General features: G+C 31.6%; 1 protein-coding gene across 5 annotated transcripts in view; it reads left to right on the top strand.

Annotated features, from left to right (window-relative positions):
- Positions 1 to 6,721: 6,721 nt before the first annotated feature.
- The window catches only part of Cfh (complement factor H), an 82,762-nt gene continuing 65,305 nt past the window's right edge, over positions 6,722 to 24,178 (top strand). For 2 of the 5 annotated variants that reach the window (XM_078022519.1, XM_078022518.1), the window contains exon 1: positions 6,727 to 6,940. In XM_078022519.1, the coding sequence (XP_077878645.1) occupies positions 6,883 to 6,940 (58 nt within the window). In that variant the 5' untranslated portion in view covers positions 6,727 to 6,882. Of the gene's footprint in view, positions 6,941 to 24,178 lie in introns of all 5 variants that reach the window. The other 3 variants (XM_078022521.1, XM_078022520.1, XM_078022517.1) reach the window with 3 other exon arrangements.

Below are 24,178 nucleotides of genomic sequence, written 5' to 3' on the forward strand. Positions count from 1 at the left end.
GGACATTTATTTGCACCAATTGTTTTCTACATAGTGCTGGAGGGTCTTGATGGAGCAAGAAAGAAATAAAAGGAGTCCCAATTGGAAAGAAAGAAGTGAAATTATCTCTTGCTGCCATTATCTATTATAAAGAAAACCCTAAAAAACTCTGCCTAGAATTTGTTAGAAATGATAAATTCTGTTAAGTTTCAGAATGTAAAGTCAACACAGGAAAATCAGGAATTCTATATAATAGGAATGAGTTGTCTGGGAAAAAAATGTTAAACAAGCAATCCTATTTGTAACAGTAAAAAAAAATCATATCAAATTAAATTAAATCATATAAATTTAATCAAAAAGTAAAAAAATAACATGAAACCGTAAAATGCTGATATACGAGATTGATGAAAACATGAATAAATGGAAATTTATCACATGCTCATAAATTAGAAAAATTAATATTGTTAAAATGTTCAAACTATTCGAACCAATCTACTGATTTAATACTACACATATTGACATTCCACAGGAAATTTTCACAGAAATACAAAAAGAGTCTTAACATTTTTATGAGGTCATAAAAATATTCCAAATAGCCAAAGTATTGTTGAACAAAAAGAACAAAGTTAGAAGCTTCATATTCCCTGATCTTAAAATATGCTACATAAAATTTTTAAATCAAACATCATGGTACTTGCATAAAACCAAACATACAGACTAATAAAAATGGGGAGAAAGACCAGAAATAAAATAACATTTATGGTCCATTGATTTTTGACAAAGGTTTCAAGAACACAATGAGCAAAATCAGTCTTAATAAATCATGCTGGGAAAACTGGATATCCACATTCAGAAGAATGAATTGGGATCCTTGCAAGATATACAATAATCAATATAAAATGTTTCAAGACTTAAATATGTCATCTGTAACTATAAAATTGCTTAAAGAAAATATAGGAGAAAAAAGATTCAAAACATTAGTCTATGCAATATTTTTCTGGTTATGACCTCTGAATCCTAGACAATGAGAGTGAAGGTAGATATATGGGAGTCTACCAAACAAAAAAATCTACACAACAAAGAAAACAATTAATGGAGTTGAATAGACAACATGGAAATGGAAGAAAATGTTTGCCACCCAAATTTGAAAAGAGTTAGCATCCAAAATACATATTTTGTCAGTTTTTCAGTGGTTTTTAGTTGTTCCAAGTAGAATGGTGAACCTAGTCCCTATATTGTATGGTGGCAAGAAGTAAAAAACTGGATTTTTCATTAAATTGTATTTTAGTTAATTTATATTTAAATAGTAACAAGTGGTTTGACACTGCCATTATGGACACTAATTCAGAAGTGAGAGCTACCAATTGCCCATCTCAAACTAATAGAAAAAAAAATTCTATGTAGTGATTAGTTTCAGGAGGCACCAGAGGCATAGAATATTTTCCTTCAAAATATGTCTTTAGGACTTTTCTTTATAAAGAGTCTTAATGTATTGAAAATTTCATAGTATATTAAATTGTAACCTATTACTTTTAGTAACTATGCTGTAATTGGAGAAGATCAGGAGATTTTTATATGCAACATATAAGTTGGAAAGACCTCCTAAGACTACAAACTTGGACAAAAATAGGTATGAAATTAAATATTTGTATTAAAGAATTGACAAATAGAAAAGACATTATATGAATAAGAAACATAATATGCATTTTAATTATATGATAAATTCTATGATACTTTTAATTTTTATATTGTTTGGCTGAATGCTCAATTATTTCTTCATATGACCCAATTTTACAATTTTTTTCAATGTAGATAAAATAGAAAAATTATCCAGACTTTCCTCTAGTGTGTTTCATTAAAATTTTGTTACTTTTATTGAAATATTGTAAAAATCACTACAGGTTCACCACTCATGATTTACAATGTCAATAAATTTTTAGGATTGTTATCAAATTTTAGAAAAAAATCTGGCAAGTGTCCTTGATGTAATGGATAGCAAAATTTTAGGGCTTTAAAAGAGTTCTTGTGATATGGTTAATATCAAATTCCCTCTGAATTGAGACATTTAAACTAGTTTGTTGTCAATGTTCTCATTTTGAAGACATGAGTTTATGGTAAGTTCATTGATATCAATATGTTATTCATGACAGGAATAAACTTCCATTCTTACTAGGAATCAATGAAAATGAATGATCCTCTTAAAATTTTAAAATTCAGCGATATTTAAAAAATCATATTTATCCTTCAATACCCATAAATATCTTGTGCCAGGCAATCTGGAATATTCATGTATTCTACATCTTTAGACCTTATTTACATCTATGTGTCATAACATCAACTGATTTGGCTCAGGTATAGTAGAAGTATTCCTAGAAGTTGTTCTTACACTTGAATGGCCATTTCCAAACTATATACAATCATGACGGCTTAAACTAACACCATCCTGTACTCGGCTTCTTAGTTGCATCCTTCAAATGCCTCCCTAAAGTCAGCCGATTTAGCTGAAGTATAAGAGGAAATGTGAGTAGAACAAGGCAGTAACATACTCTCTTGCAATTCAAACATCTTTTCAATTTTATTTAAAAAGCCTAATACTATGTATAAACACTCCAAAAGTCCCTCTCAGGACCTTGATGGTGTCCTTTCAAATAAGGAATACTGAAGATTAAATTTTACTAGCTTCAGAGAAAACCAAGCTCTAACTATAATTATCAGTTTTCCTCTTTTCTTCACATTGTGATTTTGTATAATCTTTGTGTTAAGAATTTATTAAATAATCTGCTTTATTCATATTCATTACTCTTATTCCTTTTCCTCCATCCTTTGAGTACATGTCACATTTATTTTCATAGTTAGAATTATCAAAGATACCTTATTGTCTACAAAATTAGTTTTTTAATGTGAAATTAAAACCTATTCTTTTTCAAAGCCTCTCTTACTTTTTTCACGACTTCCTTGTGCAAAACCAATGCTCCAGTGTAGGTCTTCGCTTTCATTATAGAATAGTCTCTGTTTCCTACACTTCAAGTGTCTGCTCAGGTTTGTTCTTTTAAATTACCGTGTAATACGCAAATATTCTTGAGACTATCCTCAGACAAAGTCCAGTGTTAATTCTCCTTCTTCAAAACTCCTGTGTTTTTCTTACCATAACAGTCCTTTCTTGCTTAGCTCCATTTTTTAAAATATGGAGCATTGCTCTAATACAAATTTTATTTATAAATCTTATACATTTTGCTAAATTTCATGTTATATGTATGAATTCTACACATTTGCTTAGAATGTACCAACATGAACATTGACAATAAATTGGGTTTTCTGGGGCCTAATTTTAGCATTAATAGTTAACTGCTATCTGCTCTTCTTAAGGGTAATCTAATACTATATAATAAATTTTATTGTTAAATAATGTTGCTAATTTTCATGTGTTCTTCTAAATATCTTTATAATAATTCTTTTTTAAAGAACTGAAGCATAAATTCTAAACCAAACCACTCAACTAGTACCTTAGGAATCAGTCTTTGAAAAAAAAAAAAACCTCTAGAAAAATAATACAACTAAAAGATATGAAAAAGAATGACCATGAGATACTTTTGACTAAGAAAATTTGACCAATAAACAGGAAGATAAACTACTAGGACAGGAATAATACCTTCTGTGGTTATCTCCAAAAATGTTAGGAATTCTAGTGTTAAACCTTGACCAAGGTAAGCATGAGATGGAGTAGCTAGTGATTTATAATTTACTACATAAAGTTCAAAACTCCCCTGGAGATACCCTTTAGAAGCTTATCTAAATTATCTAAGAATATATAGATTTATAGTATAATTAGTTACACAGACAAGTTTTAAGAATGTAATCAGAAGGATATATACTGCAAAACCAATGCTAAATTTAATAAGATCCTTATATACAAGAAAAACATTAGAACCCTATGTGATTTAATAAAAATGGAAAAAATTAATATGCAACATTATTTTTAAAAATCTCCTGCTACATAAGAAAATAATTAAAAATATATATACATAACCCACATTTTAAAAATTAAAAATCATTACTGAACAGATGAAAGAAGATCTAAATACATAAAGAGGCATACCATGTTCAGGAAAGGGAAGAATTAATATTTTAATAATATGAATCTCCCAGCTATAAACATATTACACTCAGTTTCAATCAAATCCCAGCAGAATTTTTATAGAAATCAACAAGGTGATATCAAAAGTAAAATAAAATGGGAAATAGCTAGACAAGGCAAAAGTATTTTTAAAAATAATGTATTTATTTATTATTGTTTCTGTAAAAGAATTGTATTAACTTGTAAGTTCAAACAACACTAAGTTTTTAATCCTAAAATTCCAAATATTAAAAATATGCCATGTTTATACTGACTTAAAATTAAGATGGTGTAAGAGGTGCATCTCTTTCTGAATGGTTCAGGGAAGAATCAATTTTCCTATCATTTCCAGTTTCCAATAGCTTTCTCCTCTGTTTGGTTTATGTCCCCTTCCTCCATTTTCAAAGTCAAAACATTGAACTTCTATCTTACCCTTTTCCACAGTAACGTAACTCCTTCTCTTTCTCTCCCTCCTTCTCTTTTCTTTTCACAAATTATCTTGAATTCACCCAGATGATCCAGAATACTCTCCATATTTCAAGATCAAAATAATCTCTCTAAAGTTTCTTTTACCATTTAAATTAATATGTCATAGTGGGAGATTAACATATCCTTTCTAATAAAAAATAAACAGACACAAATATACTAAAAATACATATGATTTACAGAGACAACACGAACAATATATTAATATAGGTAGCATACAAACCATATAATGGGCCATAAAGAAAAACTCATCAAATTTGAAAATACTGTAATTATTTACAGAATGTAAATAATGTAAATAATGATCCAACAAAATTAAATAAATGAATTTAAAAGATAACTAGAAATCCTACTTTCCCAGAATTTGACACTTCAAGGGAAATTTTAGAAGAGATAGAGAGGGAGGGGAACTCTAGTTTTTGTTATGTGAAGAGTTGGATGATATTGACTTCAGTTACCTAATTTATAATTTATATTATATATTATATAATTAATATAATATGCAATATAGGAGTTCAGTACCGGAACAATTAGATACCCAAGTTTTTAAAATGTATCTGGAGTCCTCATTATACTCCCCACAAAAATCAATAGCAGCTATGCGGAAGAAATGTGAAACAAAAAATAATTCTTTTAGAAAAAAAAACATTGTGTTCTGTGGGTAGTAAGGAAGGGCACAAAATGCACTGATAAAATAAATCTACCCTATTTTTAAATTAACAAGTTTCATTTATTAAAAGACATATAGTATTGAGAAAAATGACAACCCAAGGATTTGGTAAAGATTTACACTACATATGTTAGAGAATGTTCTCATAGCTAGACTATGTAAAGAATTCCTACAATGCAACAAGAAAAAAAGAGACAACCAAAAAAACCAAAAACCAAAAAACACCAATGTCTTGAGTAGAAACCTATATGAAAACTATTCAATTTCATTAGTCATCAGGAAAATTCATGTTAAAACCACAGAGAATTGTTGCTTTATGGTCACTAAAAAGGCTAAAATTACAAAGAGTGAATGAGGGGAATGTCAGTTGGTATGACCAGCTTGGAAAACTGTCTGATATTACCTACCACACCTAAACATAAGTTGTGGCCTAACGGACCACTCCTAACTACATACTCCCTAGAAATGTGGACACAAATTTGCCCAAACACATATAATTTAATGTTCATAGCAACACTATTTCTGTTAGCTCCAAACTAGAATCTACTCACAGACCCAATAACAAACACACTCATAAATTTAAAATGGTGAATATTTCAAACAATGGATATTATATAGAATTAAGAATTAACAATCTGCAACTAAATCCAACAATGTAGTTGACTATCACAAACATTGTGAAAGAATAAACACAAGAGCAAATAGCTTCTTTTCCATTTACATAAAAGTACAAAAAACAGGTAAATATATCCCATGTTCTTAGAGATTCTGATAGTGTTCACCCCATATGGAGGGCCAGCAAGACAGAGGTCAAGGAGCACTTAATGAAAGACAGTATTGAAGTTTTAGGGAGATAGTGAAATTCAGTGATTTGACCTTGATGGTGGTTGTATGTCTTCACAGTAATATTCAGCAAATCATTTGCTCTTATTCTCTTTATGCATATTATACTTCACTATCAAGTTTTTAAAAAAATTTCAATTTTTCTTGAATGATTAAACTCATTCATGTCAGAGTGAATCAGTTGCTTCACACATGCATATTAAAAAGTCTTTAAGGCTGATTTCACAAATTGCTGGAAAAGCAAGCTCCCCTTATCAGACAGGACTAACTTGTTTGCTTATGTTGTCTGGGAGTTGATTGAGAAACCACTGCCTCAACTGAAGTTCTATAATGGTTTTATAGACATTCCATTACTTCCTGTTCCGTGGTTTACATGCAATAGAACTGAACAGAGTTGTGTTACTGGAGAGTTTATGAAATCCCAGTGGGTGATAACCCCCTGCTGCTTTTACATTCCAGGAGACCTGAGCTTGTTCCAATAGAGAACATGCCTTCATTTACCAGAACAAATCAAAGAGAGGTCACAGCATTAGCATTCAGTTGGAGTGCAGTAAGAATCTGGATCAAGTTCTGGCGCTGCTAGGATTAGTAGGATTATTTGTTTTTTTTTTCTCCTTTGCTTTGCGAAAGTTTCTGATGGGTGGAGCATCCAGTAACCCCTATTTCCCAAGCTCTTTCAACTTCCGTTAGAAGCAAGTACTTTCCTGTCCTGATTGCGATTTTTAGCAGAGGTGAACTGGACCCTGTGAGCACTCTCAGCTAATAAATGTGCCCTTAAAAGATTCAAAACATGAAATTGCCTGCAAAGATTATTTGGTTGATATTGTGGACTGTTTGTACAGCAGAAGGTAAGATGAAAACAAAAAAAGCTTTTTCCTCATAAGTGTATTAGGAAACATTTGCTGATGTTGTTTTTCACATAATTAAAATTTAGTCTAGAAAATGTGATTTAATTAGCAGTTTGTAGCTCAGTGTTTGGCTTTTGACATTTTATACGTTAAAAAGGGAATTACCTGGGCTGGGGCTGTAGCTCAGTGGTAAAGTGCTTGCCTCGCATGTATGAGGAACTGGGTTCAATCCTCAGCACCACATAAAAACAAATAAAGATACTGTGTGTTCATCTACAACTAAATAAATATTTTAAAAAAATGTAATTACTTTATTTGAATGGCATACCTGACTATTTATAATTTTATTTAATGTATAATTTAAGGAACTATTTCAATCTGGTATGATCATTTTCCATGTAAATAACATAAGATACAATCTACTCTTTTTGTTTAGAAGTTTCATCAGTATGCTTTACGTGAAAGTAGTAAGAGATATGTGCATATACATAATCAAAGAAAGCCTTCAATCATATAATGATTTGATTTATTTCAGATGTGATTTTAACTCTTCCTAAAAAATAATAATTTAAAAATGATATTGCCACGGCCTTAAAAGTCTTGTAAATAAACATTACTTGTATTATTAAAATGAGAAGACCATATCAGTTTGAAACACAATTGAATATACAATATTTGTAACACTTAACTTTTTCATTTGGTTTCTTTTTTCCTATGGTTATCTGTAAGGTATATTCTTTGTGAGCACTCTTTTGGATTAGTAAATGTGAGCACTAGGATTTTTTTTCTAATATTAGCAAAACAAATTATGAATTTATAATTAAATTTTAAAAAATTAGTTTTAGTTGTAGATGGAAACAATATCTTTATTCATTTATTTTTATGTGGTGATGAGAATCGAACCCAGTGCCTCATCTGTGCAAGGCAAGTGCTTTACCACTGAAGCCCAGCCCCAGCCCCAGCCCCTATAATTAAATTTAATTCTACCTATAATTACCAATAGATTAAAATTTTTATCCTCAGGGAAGTTTGCTTTCCTAATTCATGATAGGTAACTAGATATATTATAGTTATCTGAGCAACATTATAGTGTCAATTGAAAAACATATCATTCATAATTTTCCCAAACGTTTTACTTATCGAAAACATTGTGATTGAGTGCCTACAATATAGTATCTAGCCCCTGAAGAGTATTAGCAAATAAAGAGTATTAGCAAATGTTACAGAACTTTTCTCTTTGGAGGTTTTCCAATCCAGAAAATAAATTCAGATTTTTTTCAGTTATGTTTTTTAGGAATTTTTTAAAAAATCATTTAAAATTTATTTAAAGTTATTTAAAAAGTTATTTCAGTTATGTTCTTTAGGAATTTTTTTTAAAAGTTAATATGTTTTCAAATATTGTATCCTTTTTTTTAGTTATATATTCTAATATGTTATTGCTTATTAGCTCATAAACCTTATATCCAGCCACTTTTTTTCCCCCTCAGGACTGGGGATTAAACTCAAGGCCTTTCATGCAGTGCAAAGAAAGTACTCTACCAGAGTTACATCCTCCATATCTAGTGACTAAAAAAAAAAAAAAAAAAAAAAAAAAAAAAAAAAATTTATGTATTTATGTGCTTATTTATTTACTTACTTATTTTATGTTTTTATTAGTGCATTCATTGTGGTATTTTCATACAAGTAAGTACATAGCATAATTTGGCTACTTTTAGAACCATGCAGATATCAGTTTCTTGCACATATAAATACAATAATTGGAAGTTGAAAATAAAGTATTATTGCATTTGCAAAAAAGTTCTAAAAGAATGTGAATATTACCAATCGTAGCAAACTTTCTTTTCCCTTAAGTAATTGTTTTTGTCTTTTCTTATTTTATGGGAATGCTTTTAATATTTTACATTACATACTGTTTGCTGAAGTTTTATGTAGATATCATTTATGATGTAAGGAAGATTTATTTTATTTTTTTTTACTAATTTTTCATTAAGGCCAAGTTAAATTGAGTTGTTTAAATGATTACAAAGTGGAATTTGAAATATTATTAAAATGGAGTGCAGCACAGTATACATGATTATTCAATAAGATTGATTTAAATTCTTCATTTGCATAATCAATTCCAGCTGGCTTGTTTCACTTGTATTTTACTTTTCTTCAATGTGTGTTTAAATGTGATATCAGTTCCTGCTGGTGAATTGAGCAATAGCACATCCATGTTGTAGTAGAAACAACTCTTTATCTGGCTATATTCCTAACAGATAAAAAAAAAAAATTCTAGAATTTAAAATGTTATTTAGGTCAGCCTCATAATAGCCATTAAACCACATGTAAGATAGTAAGCCAATAAGAAAAATTTTATGAAATTTCAGTGGATATAGGATTCCTATTTTATTCCTTACTTTTCAGAAAGTCTCTGAAACAATTAGTTGAAAATGTCACCAATTTCATCAGTCAATTATGCCTCAGAGAAATTTTACTAAGCAGAATAGCCTTGATTGCTGAAAGTATTCATATATACTTCAACATTTGCTTCTGTTTTTATTTTCCTCATTGAATACTGAATACTAAATTGAGAGATTGAAATAGTTCTGAAAACTACCACAATCTGCTCTACTCCACTAGACACAAAATGTAAACATTTCATAAATTTCTTCTGTCTTGATAAGAATGAACATTCCTCAGAAAACCAATACTCCTAGAGAATAATAATAGCAGGGAAAATGTGTAAACTCAGCTTTCTGTTTGTTTTTCCCTTTTACTATGTGGGGACCAAGTGGCACCTTGAATGTAGTGCTTGATCTGCATTCACATTCCTCCTTGTGTAGGAGCATAAGTTGCTTTTTTCTTGTGAAAGGTCTTGGCTCCAGGAGAGAACACAGGCTACTGAGAATTGGGTGGGACTTACAAGACAGAGTACAAATTACAGTTCCTTAATCAAACCAGAGTTTCAGTTTTATTGAATGTATTATGACCAAGCTTTTCCAGTAGATCTTGAAAATTTAGGATCTAACAATTGAATACTATTTGTGATTAGGCCATAACCCCCAAATTACAAGATCATTAAAGTAAACAGATTAAAACTATACTGAACTATGTCCAACTGAAATATGCGCTGGCTTATGGTGTTTTGGGATATATGCGTTTTCTGATCCTGGAGGTTTAGAGGGCAAAAATGTTCTTTGAGGCCTAGAAAGATCTTATAAAGATTGAGAGGTTCCATTTCAGTCAAGAAAAGGAGAACTGGTTTTGTTACAAAATACATTGTTTCAGGTGTAAGATATTTTAAAATTTGAGTTAACCCTAATGTGAAAAAACTGATATTATATATCATATAAAAACTAAATACACATCAATAAAAATTGCTCTTGATAAAGATAAACATATAAATGTTATATGTCATTTTCTTATCCAAAAAAAGTGATAGTATATCATCTCAAATGGTTTTAATTTCAGTGTGACAAATAAAATCCCCCATTTTGTCCAAACTCCACATAATCAGAGATAGGTATATGGGTTTTTACCTATATAATGAGAATACAAAGTGGAATCCCATGCAATATCTCAGTTGTCTTTAATATCTTCTCTTCTCCTGAAATATTTTGCAAGTTGATGTTGTCATAAATTCAACCAATCTGTAATTTACATGGAATAACAAACACTCTGAATCAATACTTTAATTATCCTCCATAATTTCCTGTGAATTATTACAATCTGGCAATGTTATTACCATTTTAGTGGGAGAAGGTAGAAATGGATGGTAACAAGAATAAGAAAAGGACAGAGTAATTCTCGAACACCAAGTGCTCCCAGGTAGAGGAGAGGGATGAAGCACTACAGAGGGTGACCAGGGGTCCAGACACCATCCTCAGAGATGGTGGGAAAGTGAGAGGTGTACTAAGGCAGGTCTTGTTCACTGTAAATTTAGGCATATTCTGGCAAAGCATATGCTGCCCTTCCTGCATACAATTTTAAACTGAAACTAAATATTTACACATTGCAAACTGACATCATTCTAAGGGAGAAGTAAGTTTCTACATGTAAGTTCAAAAACATGTTCGTAAACAGTTTTCATTTTTGGCCTTTGGTTCCTAAGGTTTGATCCAAAGTTGAAATTGGTCTGTTTTTATCTACTAAGTCTCTGTTTTTTTTTAGTCTACCACTTTTCCTTCGTTGCAATTATGCCTCTCCCCCCCCACACCATCCCCCCACATGCCTAGGTCTTTGAGATTCTGCCAACCAATCTGTCTTGTGCTCCGTTAACTAATGTGCACTTTATCCATTTCTTAACTTTAATAAATCTCAGAACCTTGTACATGAAAAGGGCATGAGGTAATTGGGAAAATGTGTTACATTTTTGCTTAAAATTATATAAAGAAGCATTGCAAAAAATAACTCAGAGAAAATAAATTAATGGAACAGAGGGAGAAAAAAAAAACCCAGCATGAAATAATAAAAGAAAAAGAACATAAAGATTTGACAGAGCACTTTTATTTGTTTTGACATTTTAACTTAGAAAGCCAAGTTTCTCATAAACCTTGTTAACTGGAAATGTAATAGATAGAAAAGTGATTATAGAATGTTCCTTCAAAGGTTCCTGAAAGTTTTTTTTTCTTTTTTAAGCTAAATTAAAGTGATTCCTTGGTTCAAAACTCTATCATAAATTCAGACTTGGGACACATAGACCAGATGCACAATGGAATTACAGAAATTAGAGTTTCTGGGTTCATGGAACAGCTTCTAAGTGCACTAAACATTGTTTCCTCGTCGTCTTTTGTATTTTTACATTTCCTGCTGTCTAATATGCCCTTTTCCTATGGGCCAAAACCTACAGATCAAATGGGAAATCTCCTAGATAGTTTCATTTTCATTCATTCATTCATTTATTCATTTATTCATTCATTCATTCAGTGATCACTTTGTGACTTCTACGTGCTAGGCAGTATGACAAGTACTTTCTAAAGGAGATAGCTTAGTGGAACAAAAAACAAAGAAATGAATATTTTAGTATAGTAATATATTGTATTTTATCATAAACTAGCATTACAGACATAAACAAAAGATACTATAGGACTATGTAGGTAAAGCAGGAAAATAAATTGGGAGGTATGAATAGGGTAGGGTGTGGTTGGGAAGTTGGTTTTTAAAAGATGGAATAAGGAGAGAAGTACGTTAAGAATGTTATGGTATCCAGGATAGGGATGGATACACACACACACACACACACACACACACACACACACACACATTATAGTTGGATATTTATTTATTTATTTTTATGTGGTGCTGAGGATTGAACCCAGTTCCTCACACGCTAGACGAGTGCTATACAGCTGCTCCACAACCCCAGCTCCCCAGGATAGGTTTTGAAGATTGAGTAGGAGTTAGCCAGGAAAAGTAGTCAAAGAAGACATTAGAGACGGAGGAACATCAAATGTGCGAACCTGTCTCCATGTATCCATTTGTTCTATCAGCCACATCCCCAGCCCTTTTTAATATTTTATTTTGAGACAGGGTCTCATTGAGTTGCTTAGCTCCTTGCTTTTTGCTGAGGCTGGTTTTGAACTCATGATCCTCCTGCATTAGCCTCATGAACCGCTGGGATTGTGGGTGTGCACCACCGTGCCTGGCTTCTTTTCTCTCTTAATATTTATCCCCAATATTCCCTGATAATTACTCAGATGCTAAATTATTCGTACTGCAGGATACTCGGGTCTCATTTTAATGTTGCCCTGCGGCTAAGCTGCTTTTTGTGGCAGTTAGTCAAGTGTTATGAAAACTCATTCCATATATACTAATAATTTATTTTAAGACTGAAACAATGATGGGCAATAGGTAATAGCTACTCAAACACTACATGTTTCAAGAGATTTGATCTCAGAGGAATCAAGCTGTTTTCTGATAGTAATGTATTTCAACCTAATAATGGCATACCTATTATTCTACCCAGTTTCTTATGGCTGTTACCTGTTTTTCCATTCTCTTTTTATGATCCTGGAATAATCTTTTTTAATAATTTTTTTTGGTTATAGATGGACACAATACCTTTATTTATTTATTTATTTTAATGTGGTGCTCAGGATCGAACCCAGAGCCTCACACACATTAGGCAATCACTTCACCACTGAGCTACAATCCCAGCCCCACCCCGGAATAATCATCATATTCTTTTTCACTATTAAAAAATGTTACACAGAAATTGTGCAATCATCTTTTTAAATATAAAAAAATATAATTTTATTTTTTGAAATCTTATTAAGTGCAACATAAACTCTATTCCTTTTTTAGAGTTTATTTTTTTCAAAAACTTCCTTGCTGCCACTGATATTTTCTTTACACCACTTTTCCCAATTACCTTTATTCTCATGATACTTATAATTTGAATAACATTTTTAGAAGCTATTTAGATCATATCTCATATATGCATGTAAAGTATACTCATGTATATCCATGAGAAGATAGGAAAGAAATCTGATGCAAAATATCTGCTTTTTTTCTATTTCCATCTTGTTCACTTGCTTTATTTTTGTTAAAATTGGTTTTGTAGTTTGGGTTTTTAGTGTATTCTACCATAATCTAAGTTAAGAAGTAGGCTATTTAAAAATATCTCCTTCTCTACTCTTTTTCCCTCCCAAAAAAAGTGATTTTAGAAAAATGGAGCAAATGTAAAAAAAAAATGGTAAAAATTTAAGTAAAGTTTTCTGAATCCCACTATTATCTATAATCATAATGGAACAATAAAAAATTTCAAAGATACAAAGAAAATAATACCATTCTCTTAAATTTGAAAGTTAAAAAAAGCTAAATGATAATTAAATGACTATTAAATGCATAGGATGAAACATTTGTTGTTTAAATCCAAATAAATACTTGGATATAAGAACACTGACTTTACTTATTAATCTGTAATTGGAAGCATAACATAGAAATTTTTTAAAGTTTTAAGATAAATCAAATATGAAAAAATATTTGCACACTTTGAAAAATATTTTTATACTGCCTATTTAATAAGTCTCTGCTCAATTTTCTTTAAGAACTGCCAATTTAATTCAAGAAAATATGTACATACATGTTGATGGTTTGATTATTTGGAGCAAAATAACTTATTGATTACTTAGAAATTCTTGAGAATGTTTTTAATTAAGCTTGAACGTGTAGTTTTTTTTTGTTGATTTAGGCAAATAAACATCCTACCATAAGAAATGCTTAACTATTGTTATAACTTGATATGGTGAATTATTACTTGAAATATTTTTGCTGACATAAGTTAGTAATAAAAATTCCATGTATTGGGGATTAGAACAAAAATAGACAACATGTATTTGAAGAGAGAAGACATTAAATATTATTGAAAATTATTTTACCATATAAACAGAGACAGTCCTCAATTTCATTTAGCTTATACTTTGAGAGTGATAGAAAAAAAATCCTAATTCAGAGCAACAGTTCTGAATTATAAACTAAGTTATGAAGGAAACAAGAGCCAAAGGAAAGAAATTAGGGTGGAACTGTGCTGCAACATTAGATGAGCTAGACTTGGGGACCGACTATTAATAAGTGGATGGCTTTGAGCAAGCAGCATTTGAATAGAGTTTTGAAAAATGAAGCAAAGCCAGTCATCAAAAATCTGTAGTACAAATATTCTTAGAGGGAGAAACAAATAGAAAAATAGATCTTTAAAAAAAGGAAAGAAAGAAAGAAAACTAAAGAGAAATAAGTTTTAAGATGCTTAACAAATTATAAACAAACCAGGGTAGATCTGTCACAGTTAATAAATGGGATAGTTATGAGAAGAGACTGGAGAGAGATAATGTGCTTCTGTCCAGGTAGAGGTAAGGAATGATGACTCCTTAGTAAAAAGGAGATGTCTGACAAGAATGTTAATCACAGGAGTGGTGTGATCAGATCTGCAAAAATCACGTGGTTTTGTGCAGAATGGCCTGGAAGAACAGAAGAGTTGAGGCCTAGAGTCAAGTTAGGCTGGTCAATAACATAATGTGAGGAAATGGAGAAGGGATGATAATTTATTTTCTTACAAAATCCAGTGATGCCATTTAAAATTGTGAAAGAAAGCACTGGAGTGTTAAAGTTATTGGTGGTTAAACAAAACAAAACAAAACAAAAAAACAGAAAAAGAAAAATAAAAGGTAATAGTATGAGAATTCCTTAGGTATGAATAACACCTATACACAAAGTAAGTTTTTGAGGAGCTGGTAGGAAGAGATATGGCCTTATATTTTATATCTTGTTAAAAGTAACTAAATTTGAAAGATCAAGAATTAGAAGTATAAACATATTGTTTGAAATTGGAATAATAAGCAGAAAAAAATTATTGGCCTCTGGGCCAAACTCTTTGCAGATGAACTACATTTTGAGTAGAGGTATTCCTTTAATAAAAGTGATTTTAATCAAATAAATTGATAGGAAACTTTGCATATCACTTTGTTCCATTAACTTAATAAAAGCAAAGGAACAGGATTTATCAAAATGCAAAGGTTGTGGAAATAGTCTCTACTTACAATTTTGGGAACTACATTTGAAATTTAACAAATGTATTTTCCCAGTAACAGAAACACCACAAAATTGACCTAGATTTTGAATGTTAAAGACACACACTCCAACCTATAACTAAAGAGAAATTCTCCATGTAGCAACCTGGACGTGAAATTTCAATATCAAAACAAAAATACCAGGCTTTTTGGTAGTGGTTAAGGGTGGAGAGTGGTGGTGTTTTGTAACGGGATATTGGCACCACCTAGTGGAGAAGATTTTGTTTGTTTAAATTATGAAAAAGCTCTAGTGAGGAAGCTCAGGTTAACCAACATCACTAACACTAATGTTAAAACATTTTACAAAATCTTCAGAAGAAAATCAATGAATATTACAGCCTACACGGATATTTTATTTTTTCCCAAAATGCAATTTCACAGAAATGTTTTTGTTTTTATGAAATGTAAAACATTGCTCAGTTATGCTATTAATTCCCCTTACTTTAAACAAAATATTTTTAGTTGTAGATGAACAAATACATTTATTTATCTATTTATCTATCTATCTATTTATTTATTTATTTTTATGTGGTGCTGAGGATCGAACCCTGTGCCTTATACAAGGCAAGTGCTCTACCACTGAGCCACAACCCCAGCCACTTTCCCGTTACTCTTTAAAAAGAAATTCCAGAACAGAAGGTTAAATAATTACCAGTATTATAAAACCAAGTAATAAAAGAAGTTTGACAATTGAAATAATAATCTAACAAATATGTTTAATAATATCTTAAAATTTGCCATTTTTAGAAACTAAGATGCAATGTTTCTAATATCACTGTTATTATATCTTAATTAACAGCACATTGTCATAAAATCATTAACAATTAAAATCAATAACCAGCATGTTTATTTTTTCATTTGATTTTATTTGCTTTTGTTTGTTCTAATTAGCTATACATGTCAGTAAAATGCACTCTAACACATCACACATAGATGGAGTATAATTTCTCATTCTTCTGGTTGTATACGATGTAGAATCCCACTGGTCATATTGTCATACGTGTACATAGGGCAATAATGTCTGATTCATCCTACTATCCTTCCTACCCCCATATTTATTAATTTTGTTTTTGTTTTGTATGTCATATAATTAGTCTTACAAATAAGAATGTCAATTTTTCTTTCATATTTTATTGTAAAATATAATACATATAAGTAAATAAAATATGAACATATTCTATTACAAATAATTCTAATCATTCTTTTTTGTTCCTAATGATGATTATTTGTGCCCCCTTCCTTTACTCTTGATTAGTCTTGTCAGGATTGCATTAATTTTGTTTTGTCCACAAACTAACTTTTAGTTTCTTTAATACTTTATATATTGTGTATTTTTTTCATTTTATTATTTCTGCTCTTTTTACTATTATTTACGAATTTCTTTCTAAATAGCTATTTTTCTAGCTTTTTGAGAATTCTCACTACCATAAGTTTTACCTCCTTTCTGTATTTTCATTTATTTTACTAAATGTTTGTGTACAATTTTGGTTATTGTTCACTTCAAAATACTTTCTAATTCTCATTGATTTGCTGATTGACCTATAGAAGACTTTATGTATTTGTAAACTAATTATTTTTTATTGCTATTTTCTAGGGTTTTTTTCTATAACATGGGGGAACAAGAATATATTTTGATTTTGATATTTTGAAATTTATCAAAACTTTTATTGTGATTATCTAATGTAATTTATTATTATATTTTATGTGTGTTTTTGAAATATTCTTGGGTACAGTGTTCTTTGTATGTAAAGTAAGTCTTTTGTTTTGCAAGTTTCTCAAAATATCCTTAAGAATTTTTCTTGCTTTGTTCTCATCAGTTATTAAGAGGTACACACTTACACACTGTCTCCAAAAGTAATTTTGAAATATATATCAAAACTTTTATTGTATATATATATATGTATATACATATATATGTGTGTGTATATGCACACATACACACACACACATATATATATACATATAATGTGTATATATACATATGTATGTATGTGTGTATATATATGTGTGTGTATATATATATATATATTTTTTTTTAACTAGGTGATTCACATTTTATTTTAGACTTTTTTTTTGGTACTGGGGACTGATACCAGGGGCATTTAACCACGGAACCCAGCCCTTTTTTATATTTTATTTAGAGGCAAGATCTTGCTGAGTTGCTTAGGGACTTGCTAAATTGCTGAGGCTGGCTTTGAACTTGAGATTCTCCTGTCTCAGTCTGCTGAGTCTCTGGGATTAAAGGCATGCTCCACTGCTCCCAGCATTATTAGTATTCTTGATGACTGCCATTCTCACTGGTGTGAGATAAAATCTCAGTGTAGTTTTGATTTGCATTTCCTTGATTGCTAATGATGTGGAACATGTTTTTCAAATGTATTTGTATTTCTTCTTTTGAGAAATTGGTGTTTAATTTGTTTGCCCTTTTAGTAATTGGGTTATTGGATTTTTTTGGTGTGAAATTTTTTGAGTTCTTTATATATCCTAGATATTAACCTATGTCAGAAGAGTAACTAATAAAGGTTTTCTCCCATTCTGTAGGTTCTCTCTTCACATTCTTAATTGCTTCCTTTGCTGTGAAGAAGATTTTTAATTTGATACCACCCCATTTATTAACTATTGGCTATTTTTCTGAATGTTAGGTATCATAATGTTGATAAAGTTTTTCCCTGTGCCTATATGTTGAAGTAATGACCCTACATTTTCTTCTAGGAGTTGCACAGTTTCTGGTCTAATTCCTAGGTCTTTGATCCATTTTGAGTTGATTTTTGTGCAGTTGAGAGATAAAAGTCTAGTTTCATTCTTCTACATATGGCTAGCCAGTTTTCCCATGAAACTGGAACATTTAATCCATTTCTGTATCATAAAATTACCGATGTGTTACAGTTAAAATCTAACCCTTTACCTTAATCCCTTTTACTGTATTTGATTCCTCTTTACTATCTTGCTGCCTTCTGAGTTGGTTAAACTTTTTTATTTAATTTTTCCCTTCAAGTAGGTTAAAATTTTCATCTCAATTCTGCTTCTATAACTTTGGCAATTAATCTAGAAATTAAAAGTAGTTGTTTTAGTTCATTTGGACTGTTATAACACACCATCATTAACTGGGTAGTTTATATAACCACAGATGTTTGTTTTTGACAGTTCTGAAGGCTGGGAAGTATGAGAAGGTGCCAGGGGAGAATCAACGGAGGGCACCTTCTGGTTCATAGACAGCACCTTCTACTTGTGTCCTCACATAGTGGAATGGACAGGGCAGCCTCCTTAGTAAAACCACTCTAGAACTTCTTTTAACATAGTCATGAGAGCTCTACCTTCACAACCTACTACCTCCCCCAAACCCCATCTCCTAATACCAACACATTGGTGATTTGGTTTAAACATGAATGTTGGGGAAGCAACAAACATGGATATAATAGTATGAGCCTTGTTAACAAAGTCTGATGCTAATTTATCATTCAGACTTCAGAAGAAAAGTCTAATCAGCAGAAGATTATCTAAATGCCCATCAGTTGATCAATATATTTATCTATCTAGCTCTTAAAAGAGATTTCTTCCTGGTTGCTTAGGAAATTATGGCAACAATATATATAAGTCCGAAATCTACAGGATGCGAAGTCAGAAAGAGAAGGTCACAAGCAGACTGGAACTCACAGAGAAGTCAACTGCTGTTCACAGTAAAATTTCTTCCAGAATTTTTACCTTGAATAAAGTCAACAGATTTATTGCATGCCCTCCTAGCAGCACATAGATCAGTGTTTGATGGAATAACAAAGATGGAGGCTCAGCCATTTTCATCTACCAATTATTACACCTATGTATGAGTGCACAAATGGTGTAACTCTACATCATGTACAACCAGAGAAATGAAAAGTTGTGCTCCAGTTGTGTAAAAAATAAAATAAAAATTATTAAAATAAAAGAAGAAAACTATCACAGCTAGTTAATACCTTTCCACTCTTCTCAACACTGAGAGCTTATAAGACATCAATTCCCTTTTCTCAGTTTATACACCATTGTCATGTAGTTTATATAGGTGTGTGTATGCACACTTGTGTATTTAAACAGCATAAGATTATATATGTACATAATTTAGATTTACTCCTGTGTATATCATTTTCTTGGCTCTTCATTTCTTCAATAATCACAGACCCTATATCCAGGGGCATTTTTCTTTTTTCTGAAGTATATCTTTTAGTTCATTTGTTATAGTTTTATTAATGCAAATTTATGGATGCAATTTTCTTAAATTTTATTGATCAAATTTTCATTCTTGAAAAATTATTTCTGTATGTAGAATTCTAGATTTGTAATTACATCTTTTTGCAAATTAAAAAGATCTTTTAATATCTTCTAGCTTGTTACTGCTATTGAGAAGTCTATTGTAAGTCTAACCATTAACTGCCATTAAATGAATCTGACTTTTTCTTTGGCCAGATTTCACTCTTTTCTTTGGTTTTCTGTGTATTCTTTAAAATGAAGCTAGGCATTCACACAAGGGATACCACCTGCTTCCTCACACGTTGAAGTATAACATTAGAGAAGCACACTGAGGCAAGCATATAAAGCAGGGTTTATTTAGATAGGAGTAACATAGACTTCTCCCAGGAGGAAGAAGGGGGCCATGGCTGGTATCCTGGTATCTTAAGAAGTGAGGGTATTCTGCCTTTTTTTTTTTTTTAATGTCTTAGGCTTCCTTTGTTCTCCTGCTCTCTTCCCCTTATCTCTCTCCTTTCTGTGTATGTGACTAGGCCCAGGAGATGCTCAGGTGGAATGACCAAAATGTAAGAAGCAGATGGACAGGTGGATTGGCCGGATGAAGCAGCCCAGGACACATTAATTAACAACTTTTACAACTCCCTGTATGGAGGGACAATTCCTGGGACAGGTTACCTTAGCAACAGGTTGGAACAGGGCAGGTTATCATGATAAGGGCGGAGGAAGGGCTCTGAAGTCCCTGCCGGGCAGACTCCAACTTCCTGGACTTACTCAAATTGGCCTCCTTGATCCAACCTGACTCAATTTACCTATCTATGTTGACTGCCTGGCTAATTCTGGCTTCACCAGGGTGAACTCATTCAGGGTTTAATTTGACTTTTATCACTTTTATTACTTTTGCATAATAAACCTATCAAGTAACCGTCATGTTAATGACTGTTCTTAAGATAATGTATTTTTTTTCATTTTAACATTTGATTTTTGGTAGTATTAGTGCTTTTCTTACTGGAAAGAAGAATGTAATTTTTCAGTTTAATTTTGAATAGGTTTTTTTTATCTTAAAAATACTCTAATATATGTATTGTTTTTGAAATTTGTTTTATTTATTAAACTTTATATTTTGATATTTAATCATAGTGTTTAAAAACATTAAGTTTTCATTGTATATAAGGTAATTATCAATTATGATAATGTACTGTGAATTTCAAGAACTGGAGAAAGGATTTTGAATATTCTAACTGCAAAGAAATAAATGTTTGAGGAGAAAGATATTTGCCTTGATTTGGACATTGTGCAAAGTATACATGCATTAAAACATCATAAAGACTCCATAAATATGTGCAAATAAGTAACAATTAAAAAGATGTTTTCACCAAGAAAACATGATAGATCATTGAGAAGATAGATGTTTAGCTTGACTTAAACATTATACAGACTATACAAACAGGGAAATACCACATTGTTAACTGTTATTAGGTGTAAGTTTTGTTTTAATCTATCACTTTTTCAAAAAATAAAGGAAAAAATGAAAATATTGATAAAATAAACAAATATGATAGTAGATTAATGGCACAAAATATTAGTGAGTTAAACAACTGAGGGTCAAATATAGTGGATAGTTAGAGAAGATTTAAGAGAATGTGAATTCTCTTACATAGATTGTGGTGAGATGTGAATTCCTTTGCTGTGGCTCCACCACTTTGGCCTTGTGGGCTGCAACCAACATGGCTTCTCTCTTGGATGGCTCTGCCCATTGCTTCCTACAGCTTTCCTTGGCAGATGTTCCATGTTACTAGAATCTCTTAATTCCTAAGGTCTCTACTGCAGCTTTAGCTTTATTCTCACATTTTTATGCATTTCTGTCTCAGGGGCTACCTGAAGAGATTCTGACCCTTCTGCACTTTGCCTGGCCCCCCAGGACTTCCTGTGAAATCTCAGTGGAGGCCTCCAGGATCCCCAACTCCAGAATCATACATTCTTGAACAACTGGCACCACATGGATGATGTCAACTCCTGCTGCCAGCTCAAGGAATAGCTGGGCTCCTTGACTATGGTTGCAGGGGCCCTTGAGTCTAGACAACTGAACATTATTTAAGGAATCCTGAGGAAGAAACTTCATAGGTCCCTCTTATGGAGGCAGGGTGCTCCTATGATCTCTTTTCAAATGTATTTTTATTTTACACCCTTAAGACTTCAATGGGTGTAGTTTTCTAAGGTGCCCTCAAGGAATCTTTTCTAGTATCTCTGGATAAAATACTTAGCTTCTCTTTAGTGGTGGTAATCTCTTCGGCAACTACATCTACTTCTTTGGCCAAACTGAAAACTTTTTCAATCTTTCCTAGTTTTTTGCTTCTCATTATCACAGTAAATTTGGATAAAAACCCACCAGCAATACCCATTCAACTTTATGAATTTGTGCTGCCTTGAAATTTCCTCCCCCAGATTAATTAGTCCATCAACTATAAATTGAGACTCAAAGTTTCAGGTCATGGGCAAATTGCAAACAGGTTCTTTGCTGTCATGTGACTGTATCTAATGTGACTTGTTTCTAATCCAATTCCTAAGAATCCTCATTACCATCTGAAACCTCATGAACATAGTCTTTTTACTGTTCACATTTTTATCAACATTCTAATCTTCTCAGCTCCCATCAGAATTACCTAATAAGCTTTGCTTTTAGTATTCTAATTTTTCTCCAGCCTCCATCTCCAAACTTATCCAAACTCCAAAAGGCTTCTGAACCACATGGTCAGGTTACTTACAGCAACAACCTCACTTTTCAGTATCAATTTGTATGTTAGTCAGCTTTTCATCGCTGTGACCAAAGTACCTGACAACAGTTACTTAGCAAAGAAATAATTTATTCTGAGTTCATAGTTTTAAGGACTAAACCTCTGAGTCAGTGAGCCCAAAATATATTTTTCTTTACTAATTCTCAACTGACATATAATTTTAAGCACCTAACTAATTTTAGAAATGTAATTTTAAGTACCTAATTTTAGAAATGCAAGACACTGATTTCTCAAAATAAAATGTTTTTGTTTTTTCTGTATGTGTTTAAGTTTTTTTGCTTTTGTTTTTTCATGTGTGTGTTTTAGCAGAGTCTGAATATAGGTTTCCTTTGTGTATATAGTCAAGGAGTTTGCCAAGATTTACATTTATGTTTTGATTTCTCTAATCAATTTTAGGTACCTTTGAGCTATTAATTGAATCTTTTCAATTAATTGAGCTATTATTAGAATCTTGTTCCTCTATCCCAAAAGACTGATAAATTTACCTGCTTCTGTCAATTCTCCCTCCTTTGAGACTCCAGTTATTCATATGTTGTGTCAATAGATTCTGCACGACACATTTTTTTACTGTTTTTGATTTGTTCTTGTTTATGCACTTTAGTCTTTCTGTATTTCACTTGTGGCAATTCTACATGAGACTTTCTTCAAGTTTAACATATTTCCCTCTGTGTCCATATGACTCGTGAGACATTATTTCACATATTTATTCTGTACTTACAGAATAATACATGATTTTTAGAGTCATTTTGTTTTGGTTATCTTTTTATTTTTACTCCTTTACGTCTTATTTATATAGTTTCTTTAACATACTTAAAAGAGTTGTTCAAAAGGTATTGATAGCATTGTAGCTTCAGGAGCTAAGTGTCTGCTATTTACTAACTTTATTTTCTCTTCCTGGACATATTTTTTGTCCTTTCATGTGTGCTTTAATTTTCATTTGAGTCCACACATTTTGCATGAGATGGAATGTTATGACTTAAGTTTACATAATTACTCCCAACAAAGAGAGTGTTTGCTTTCTTTTGATCTAATTAAACTCATTTGGGCCTGGGTTGCATTTTAGTTTGAGTCAGTCCACTTCTGGTGTGAAAAGATGCAAAGAGAGGACTGTGTGTGTGTGTGTGTGCGGGCACACTCATATGTTTTCAGTTGAGAACATGGTTAGAATCCATGCCCATGACCATGCTTCTTTGACGCTTTGTCTCCTGTTCTAAGATCTGATCCTGAGTGATTTTCAAATATAGCAAATATGTTCAATAAAGATACTGTGTACTTAAAGCAGGCCATTTTTGCTGGTGGGACTCTTTGTCTGAGAATATGGGAAATTTCAGTCCAAAGCTTCTGTAAGGAACTCTGATTCTACACAAGTTTCAGAAAATTTTATGCTACACGTAATCTCTCCAAGTTCGTCTGGTTTTTCCTTTCTTCATTACCATTCCTCTATTTATTCAAGTTCTGATCATTAATCTATATCCAGAGCTGGCAGTCATAATCAGGTAAGAAATAGCCAAAGACCATATGTTTGCATGAAATAGGGCTTTCTCACTTGGATTTAATTCATTTAATCCTCTCAACCCCACAATTTACTTTTAAACACACACACACACACACACACACACACACACACACTGTTTTTACATGCACCCTGTTCTAGTCAGCTTTCTGTTGCTGTGATTAAAAGA

The sequence above is a fragment of the Ictidomys tridecemlineatus genome, chromosome 10 (assembly GCF_052094955.1).
Source record: "Ictidomys tridecemlineatus isolate mIctTri1 chromosome 10, mIctTri1.hap1, whole genome shotgun sequence".
Lineage (NCBI taxonomy): Eukaryota > Metazoa > Chordata > Mammalia > Rodentia > Sciuridae > Ictidomys > Ictidomys tridecemlineatus.